The sequence below is a fragment of the Carlito syrichta genome, unplaced genomic scaffold (genome assembly GCF_000164805.1).
Source record: "Carlito syrichta isolate Samal-C Ts95f unplaced genomic scaffold, Tarsius_syrichta-2.0.1 Scaffold306601, whole genome shotgun sequence".
Classification (NCBI taxonomy): Eukaryota; Metazoa; Chordata; class Mammalia; order Primates; family Tarsiidae; genus Carlito; species Carlito syrichta.
Window position 1 is genome coordinate 11,798 of NW_007250697.1, and position 9,952 is coordinate 21,749.

Here is a 9,952-nt window from a genome sequence, read left to right on the forward strand (position 1 = left end):
GATCAGAGATCAATGCAACAGAGACTAGAAAAACAATGACAAAGAGCAACAAAACTGAGAGTTGACTTTTTGAGAAGATAAACAAAATCAACAAACCTTTAGCCAGACTAAGAAAAAAAGAGAAGATACAAATAAAATCAGAAATGAAAAAAGAAACATTACAACTGATACAACAGAAATACAAGAAGATACTTATTATGAATAATTATATACCAAATGATTAGATAACCTAAAAGAAATACATAAATTTCTCAACACATACAACCTACCAACACTGAATTATGAAGAAAACAGAAAATACGAAGAGATAATAATGAGCAAGCAAACTGAATCAGAAAATTTTTAAAAATCTCCCAACAATAAAATGCCCAAGAGCCGATGACTTCACTTCTGAATTCTAGCAAACATTTAAAGATGAATTAATACCAAATGTTCTCAAACTCTTCCAACAAATTTGAAGAGGTTGGAACATTTCCAAACCCATTTTATGAGGGCAGCATTTCTAATACCACTAATACACTAATATCAAAGTCATACAAGGGCACTACAAAAAGAGAAAAGTATAGACCAATATCCCTGATGAAGACAGATGCAAAAATTCTCCACAAAATTCTGTCTCACTGGTATATATGTCTGTTTTTATGCCAGTCCCCTATTGCTTTGGTTACTATAGCTCACTGAATTCAACAGTACATTCTAGATTATTCACCATAATCAAGAGAAATTTATCCCAGAGATAGAAGGATGGGTCAACATGCAAATCAATAACTGTAACACATCAAAAAAGGACAAAAATCATATGATAATTTCAATAAAGGCAGAAAAATCATTTGACAAAATTCAACATCCTTCCACGTGAAGAACCCTCCGCACATTAGGTATAGAAGGATGTACCTCAACACAATAAAGGCCATATATAAAAACCCATAGCTAACATCACACTCAATGGATAAAGGCTGGAAGAGTTCCCCTAAGATTCAGAACAAGACAAAGATGCCTACTCTTGGCACTTCCATTCACCATAGTAGTGGAAGTCCTAGCCAGAGCAGCTAGACAAGAGAAAGAAATAAAGGGCATACAAATTGGAAAGGAAGATATCAAATTGTCCTTGTTTGCAGATGACATGGTCTTCTTATATGTAGAAAACCCTAGAGATTCCACCTTAAAACTGTTAAAACTAACAAACTCAGTAAAGTTGCAGGATGCAAAATCAACATATAAAAATCAGTAGCATTTCAATACACTAACAGCTAACTATCTGAAAAAGAAATTTTTAAAAACCTCGTTTATAACAGCTATAAAATAAAATTAAATAGTAAAAAATTTAACTAAGGAAGTGAAAGTTCTCCACTGGAAACTATAAAACACTGATGGAAAAATAGAGAAGACACAAATAAATGGAAAGACATCCAGTGTTCATGTACTGAAGAATTAATATTTTTTAAATGTCTATACTACCCAAAGCAATCTAAAGATTCAATGTAATTTCTATCAAATTACAATGACATTCTTCACAGAAATAAGAAATCTTGTAATAATTCATATAGAAACATAAAAGACAAAGTAATCTTGAGCAAAAAGAACAAATCGGGAGGTATCACAATACCTGACTTCAATGTACTACAGAGCTATGGTAACCAAAGCAATAGGGGACTGGCATAAAAACAGACATATATACCAGTGAGACAGAATAGAGAGCCCAGCATGGTGGTACACACCTATAGTCCCAGCTACTAGGAAGGTTAAGGTAGAAAGATCACCTAATCCCGGGAGGTTGAGGCTGTGGTGAGCCATGATCATTCCAATGCTCTCCAGCCTGGCAACAGAATGAGAACCCAGCTCAAAAAAAATAGAGAGCCCAGAAATAAATGTACATATTTACAGCCCACTATAAATTCAACTAAGAGGCCAGGAACACACAATGGGAAAAGGACAGTCTCTTGTAATAAGGTGTTGTAAAAACTGGATACCCACACTTGCAAAAGAATAAAATCAGACCCTTATCTCACACACCATACAAAAAAATAAACTGAAAATGAATTAAAGACTTAAAAGTAAGACTCAAAACTATGAGACTACTAGATGAAAACAGGGGGAAAGCTCCATGGCATTGGTCCGGGCAATGCATTTTTTGGATATGACCTCAAAAGCACAGGCAACAAAAGCAAAAATAGACAAATGGGATTACAACAAAATACCAGCATCTGCACAGCCAAGGAAACAATCAATAGAGTGAAAAAGCAAGCTGCAGAATGGGGAAAAACATTTTCAAACCAAATGCCTGATAAAATCCAACATATATAAGGCACAACTCAATAGCAAAACAAACAAACAAAAAACCAAATAACCCTATTTAAAAATAGGCAAAGGACCTGAACAGACACTTCTCAAAAGAAGATAGGCCGGGCTCGGTGGCTCAGCCTGTAATCCCAGCAATTTGGGAGGCTGAGGCAAGTGGATTGCCTGCGCTCGTGGGTTTGAGACCAGCCTGGGCAACTTGGCAAGAACTTGTCTCTACAATAAAACAAAAATTAGCCGGGAGCAGTAGCACACACCTGTAATTCTGGCTTCTTGGAAAGCTGAGGTAGAAGAATCGCTGGAGCCCAGCAGGTCAATGCTGGGGTGGCCATGAGCATGCCACTACACTCCAGTCTGGGCGGAGTGAGACTCCAACTCAAAAAAAAAAGGGCAAATGGCCAGCAGGTATATGAAAAGGTACTCAACATTACTATCATGAGGGACATGCAAATCAAAATCATGATGACAGCTGCCTACCAGGTATACTGTGCACTAGTGGTAGTGATGGGTACACTACACTTAAAGCCTAGTCTTCTTTACCACCACTAAATACATCCATATAACCAAAAACCACTAGTATCGCTAAAGCTATTGAAATAAAATTTAAAAAATTTTAAAACACACAACGAGATGCCACCTCACAACAGTAAGAACAGTTATTATCAAAAAGCAAAAATAAGTCATGGCAAGGATGTGGAGAAAAGGAAACTCTGGCACACTGTTGGTAGAAATATAAACTAGTACCGTATTTTGAAAAAACAGTACAGAGGTTCCTCAAAAAATTAAAAATAAAACTACCACATAATCTAGCAATCCCACTACTGGGTATATATCCAAAGGAAAGGAAATCAGTGTGTCAAAGAGTTATCTACACTCTCATATGGACAGCAGAATTATTCACAACAGTTGAAATATGGAAACAACCAAAGTGTCTATCAACAGATGAATGGATAGTAAATAAAATGTAGTATATCTACACAACTAAATATTATTCAGTCATAAAAAGGAATGAAATACTGATACATGCTACACCATGTATCAGTGTGGAAGAACCTCAAAACATTACGCTAAATAAAAGAAGCTAGACACAAAAGGTCACATTTTGTAAGTTTCCATTTAAATGAATTATCCAGAATCAGTAAGGCCATAGAGAGGGAAAATGGATTAGTGGTTGCCAGAGGATAGGAAAAGAGGGGAACAGGGGGTGACAGCTTAATGGGTACAGTGTTTCCTCTTGGGTAATGAAAATATTTTAAAACTAGATAATGGTGATGGCTGCCCAAAATTGTAAATGTGCTAAATGCTGCTGAATAGCACACTTTTAGAAAGTTTTACGTAGGCGAATTTTACCTTAGTTTTAAAAGGTGAGCTTCTTATGTTTTAGTCAACTGGCTACCTTGACAGAATAATGTCATAGTTACAGGCACAAATGCTAAAATCAGATCGCCTGGGTTAAGACCTCAAATTTATTACTTTTAGCTGAGTGACCATGGCAAGTTAATTATGCTCTCTGTATCTCAGTTTCACATCCTAAAATCAAGTTAATAAGTATTAAATAAGTTAATGAATTTGAAAGACTTAGAATTATTTTAGTATATAGTAAGCACTAAATAAACATTAGCTAAAAATAACTATTATTTTTGTGGCGATCAAAGAAAGGAATGGATTCATATAGAGAAAGACTGAGAATTCTAAGATTTTTTTTCAAAGATGGTAGAAATTCAGAAGCTTGCTGTTAATGAACAATACCATAGAAGCAGATAATATAAGGTCTTAAAGTAAAGATCTGTCATTTAGCTCTAGTTATTATAAAAAGATTACTGAGCACAGAGCCAAATGAGGTGTGACTTGTGAGCTTGGTTAGCATCTCTCAGCAGCACCCATGTAGTAAACAGAGCAGATATCACACCATTTCCAAAAAGTCAGCGGTAAGGAGTACAGCAACAACAAAACACAGTAATGTCAAATGAGAAACAGGACGTGACATATCATGAAAATTCTAAAAACACTTCAGAGAATTTGAAAATTCTCATTAAACATTTCAAAAATGAAATAAAATAGAAAGCAAAAAACAGCAAATTGACCCTGTCAAAATCAATAGTCATATAAGTGGCACTGAGGACTATGTAACCAAGGAACCAAATGAACCAAATTCTCTTTTCCTTGTAGCAGAATTAGCCTAACAGTAGCAGAGGCTAGGAATAACCGCTACTCCTTCCTCACCACACACCATCTGAAGAATGTCAGAAAGATTAAACTATATAATTAGAGGAAAGTTCAACTGCTTACCCTCTTCTGCTTCATCCTCCTGGGGTGACACTGGACCTCCTCCACTCGTGGGAGGAGTGACTGGTTCCTCCTTGTCAGACTCTCGCTGTAGACTCACCACTTCATAAATTGCATCTCCAGCACTGGTATGGCCTTTTCCCTCTGACTGAAAAAGACATAACAATATATTTCAATATTAGAAATTGGAAAGAAACACCAAAAGATTATATTTCTTTTTTTTTTTGAGTTGGAGTCTCACTCTGTCACCCAGACTGGAGTGCAGTAGCACGCTTCCGGCCACCGCAGCCTCAACCTGCTGGGCTCCAGCGATCCTTCTGCCTCAGCCTTCCAAGTAGCTGGAACTACAGGTGTGTACTACCACACCCGGCTAAAAAATATTATATTTCAATGGCTCATTCAAACAGCTGCAATGAAGAGCATGTCATATTTGATCTACAGCCTGTCTGAGGTTGAGAAAACTTTTAAAGTGCATTGTTCTTCACATGCTATTCTAAATGTATGGTTCCTCTAGTATTATTTTAACTAATAAAACCTTCTAATCATTTTGGAAGAACTCAATTTCTTTTCATCAGAAAAACCTTACACACAACAACTTATAGGGCAGATAAGCAAGTGATTCCAGACTCTAACTCACACTGATATAAAGAGATATCAGCTACATCCATCAAGCAATTCATGGAAGTAGACAGTTTTTGCCTTATGCATAGTCTGTCCTTCTAAATGGCCATCTTATATATTTTTTATGTTTTAGAGATAGGGCTCGCTCTGTCACTCAGGCTGGAGTGCAGTGGCACAATTATAGCTCACTGTAACCTCAAATCCCCCTAGGACAATCAAGAGATCGTCCAGCCTTAGCCTTCAAAGTATCTGGGAATAAAGGCGTGAGTTACCACATCTACCAACATGTACCTTTTCTTTTTTTTTTTTTCCTTTTTAAAATGTTTTTATTTGTTATTGGGAATGCAAAGTAGTGTAACCTCTTTGGAAAACAGTGTGATGATTTCTGAAAGAACTAGAAATTGACCTTCCATATGACCCTTTTCTTTTGATGCTGAATATACTACAGTCACTTATTGAGAAAAAGTGAATGAAGCCCTCACATGCCTAAAGATGTCGTTAATCTATGATCATACTTTTCGAGGTATAAAATTGAATAGGTTGAAATAAATTTTCCCTCAGATATTTGAAGGTTTTGTTCCACTGTCTCCTAGATTCCAGTTTTGCTACAGAGGAAAGCAGAATCTATTTTTCTCTCTGGAAGCTTGTAGGCACTTTTATTTTATTTTTAGGATTGCACAATTATTCAATAATATGTTTTGACATGCCTATTTTTTTTTCTAGAGACAAGATCTTTCGTTTTGCTGAAGCTGGAGTGCTATGGCTATTCACAAGCCTAATTACAGTTCACTACAGCCTCGAACCCCTGGTCTCAAGCATCCTTTCACTTCACCCTCCCACACAGCCGGGATTATAGGTGTGAGCCACTGTGTCCGGCTGGTACCTGTCTATTTTTACCCAATATGCTGGATACATAGTGTGCACTTTCATTTTGAAAACTCATGTCCTCAGTAACCAGAAAACATCTTTGATGCATTTCCTTCATTTCCTGCCCTTTATTTTTTTTCTATTTTAATCTCATTCTGACACTCTTATTGTTCAAGCATTGTGCCGTTGGATTGATTCTCTGGAATTTTTTTTCCGCTATATTTTAATTAAGTTTATAATACATAGTAAAGCACACAAAACATGTATATAGTGCAGAGAATTTTTACACATGTATAAATTTGGGAAACCACACCCATACCAATATGCATCAGAGAGGTAGCCATATAATACACACACACACACACACACACACACACACACACAATACACACACATACACAAACATATAAACAATACACACAGTCTCCATTTGATTTGCTAATCAAATTACAAATTATATATGCATTAGCAAATCAAAACCAGCTATTTATTTATAAATATATATTTATAAATCAATTTCAAGTCATATTTCAAATCAAATACATATAAACAGAATTACAAAATTTAATATATATGTATGAAATAACATCACAACTAGTGGGGTTTATATGGGGAATGCAAAGCTGGTTCAACACTGGAAAAATCTAACAGCATAAGCTACCATATTAATAGACTAAAGAAGAAAGAGTATATGATCACATCAATTAATGCAGAAAAGGCATTTGAAAAAATTCAGCATTCATTAACATTAAAAACGTTCAGTTAACTAGGAATGCAAGGGAGCTTCCTCAACCTGATAAAGAGTATCTCTGAAAATCTACAACTAACATTATACTTAATGGTGAAAGCTTTATGCTTTCTCCCTGAGATGGAAAGCAAACTAAGAGTACCCACTGTCACCACTCTCATTCAATGCTCTATGAAAGTCCTGACCAGTGCATTAAGACAAGAAAAAGAAATTAAAAGTAAACAGATTGGGAATAAAATTATTCTTATTGACAAACAACATTCTCAGGAGTTGACTAATTTCTTCTCTAATGGCCCAGATAGAAAGTATTTTAGGCTTTGCAATCCATATGGTCTCAGTCACAGCTACTCAACTCTGCAGTTGTAGTGCAAATGTGTTATAATAGTGGTAAAATATTTCATGTGCACTTAGTTTCCTAAACAAGCAGAATCTGCACTACTCTAATCTCATGTAGAACCTAAATATTATACTAAGCAACTGAGTTTCAAATACCGTCTTTTTTTAAAATTAAAAACAGTATTTATTCTCAATAGTCACATATTTTTAGATAACTAAAAATGAATCTACATTTGTAAACTGTCTGGTTCATATTAGAACTCATTACATCTTAGCAACATGTAAATATGTGATAGGAGCTCAATATAAATGTGGGTTAACTAAGTCACATTACAAAGATTCAACATATTTCAGCAAGTAAACTCTAAAACCTTTTTCAATTTGGTATGATATCATCAAATACAATGTACAATATGCTAATAACTGTTTATACATTTTCTCATGCCACTGGTCTCAGCACTAGCTGTTAATGGGGAATCCAGACCTGAGGCTTTTTATATTTTATACAGTGATGCTTACTAGTCAGAATCTTTAGAGTGGGATCCAACAATCTGGATTTTGTAAAGGGTCCCAAGTGATTCTGATACAAAGCTGAATCAAGACCTCCTACCTACAAGACCTCTTGTTTTTAACAACAAAAAAAGTCCATATAAACCATATAACAGAATCAGATACTCACTAAGCTGCAGATACATATAATCACATGAAAAAACACATTTCCAAGCAGTTTCTATTTGCCTCCACACAGGTGATAGTAAAGAAAGTCAATGTTAATTAGAAGTGCTAAGTTAGCAACAACAAAAAAATTGCCCTCCACATCCTTTTATTTTCCCACAGCCTTATAAATCTATACAACCTTGTTAATTTTCATCTTTCAGCAATTAGAACCATTATTCTTATTATTCAGTTACTATTGCTTACTGACTGATTATACTTTGATATAAATAGGGTTAAATCAACATGTACCTTTAAAAGGAAATTTCCTCTAATTTTTTTTTTTTAACACTAAACACTTTATCAAAGCTTTGTCTCCAACTTAAAGAAAAAGAAGAGAAGAGATTTGGAGGAGAGGGCACTAAAACATTTGGTATTTTAACATTAAATTCATGCTTAGCACAGAGCCCAAAGCAAGCCTTTAGGAGGCCTATGGTGGCAAAAATGTGTTAAGAACAGGCAGCTACTTCTACCTACAGCCAGCCTGACTCGTGTTCTTCTGGAGAACTTGAAAAAGTTATCCACTTTCCTGTGTTGCAGGCTATCTCAAGAGCTTCTGAGAACAGATAAAACTATTAGGGCCTCCTGTACCTGACCTGGATCCTGTTCTTTTCTTACATGTAAGCCTCTTTCCTCCAAACTACCCCTTGCCTAAAAACAAAAGACAGGAAGATGGCGTTTGGAGAACAGATTTATTATGAATAAAGCTTTTCCTTCCCTTTAACTCTTCACCTGAAGTATCACTATCTCTTTAGCATTATGACTCCTCTCAATTCATTCCAACTTTTCCTCCTCTCTTGCTTCTTGAGACCTCTCTTTCTTGAATCCAAATTCTATTCCTAGGCAGACACAAAAAGCAAGCAGAGTACTTAGAACAATGCTCAACACAGAAAAGTGCTCAAGAATGTTCTTGGTGCTGTTTTGTGTTGTTAGTTGATATAACACATTGAGACATGAGATAATCTAACCTGTGGTACAATATTCAAGTAACTTTCAGGAATAACTTAGTAGCAAAAGTGGCTTCCACATTCTAGTCTAGTGCTACTCTGGAAACCTTCCTGCACAAAAATTACAATGGCGAAAATAATAAGGACAGCAAGAATTCAATCCTGACAATAACCCAAACTTGTCCATAACTTAGGACTTTTACATTAGCTGTTCCTTTGAAAGGTCTTTCCCTGGATCTTCACGTAGAGGGTTCCTTCTTGTCATTCAGTCATCAGAATTTAAATGTCACTTCCTCAGAGAGGTCTTCCTTGACTGCTCAAGCCAAAGTGTCCACCCACACGTCCTACCACTCAGTTACTCCTTGCTGTTTTGCCATTTGTTTGACAGCTTGCCTGCCTGCCTGTCTCCTTCAAGTATTCTCCTTGGAAGCTCCATGAAGCAGGAGCATAGACTGTGGTATTCACCACTATATCTCCCAATGTCTACAAAAGTAATTTATCACAAAGTAGACACTTAAGGAATGTTAACTGAGTGAATAAATGAATGAATAAATGAGAAAACAGTTCTACTGGGTAGATATTATTATCTCCATTTTACACAAGAAGAAGCCTGGGCTCACAGACACAACTACCAATTGGCAAAATGAGGCACAGGTTTCATGCCTAGCATCAGAATGAAATCAGCATTATTTTGGCTTTCCTTTTTGTGTCACTTTATAGTATACAAAGTAATAGCACAGAAATTGATCTCACAGTAACACATATTCTGCTCCAAATTTCTGCAGGGCTCTCAGAAAAGGACTCATATTTTCTCAAAGGAACTTCTTTTAACTTCCATCTTGTGTTATTCTACTGCAGAGGTCCTTCCCTTTTCTAAGACACCATAGCAGTGTGCATATTCTTTTCATTTGGTGTTTATCATGTTTCCTTATGCAATGGTAATTTTCATAAATGGCCACTATAATACCACACATACTAGTAATAAACCAGTACTCTGAATTAACATAACTATAATGGTCATAAAATTATTTGTGTTGACTCCTACCTGTCACCATACACAAAAATTAACTCTAAATGGATCAAAGACCTAAACATAAAACCTCAAATTATGAGAATCTTAGAAAATGCAGGAGAC

The 9,952-nt window shown here is 35.8% G+C and overlaps 1 protein-coding gene across 1 annotated transcript in view; it reads right to left on the reverse strand.

Moving 5' to 3' along the window:
- Positions 1-4,587: 4,587 nt before the first annotated feature.
- Positions 4,588-9,952, reverse strand: part of LOC103265498 (rab GTPase-activating protein 1-like) — a gene marked incomplete at its 3' end in the record, with an annotated part of 153,526 nt that continues 148,161 nt past the window's right edge. The window contains exon 11 of the mRNA XM_008063156.1: positions 4,588-4,732. Coding sequence (XP_008061347.1) covers positions 4,588-4,732 — 145 coding nt within the window. The remainder of the gene's footprint in view (positions 4,733-9,952) is intronic.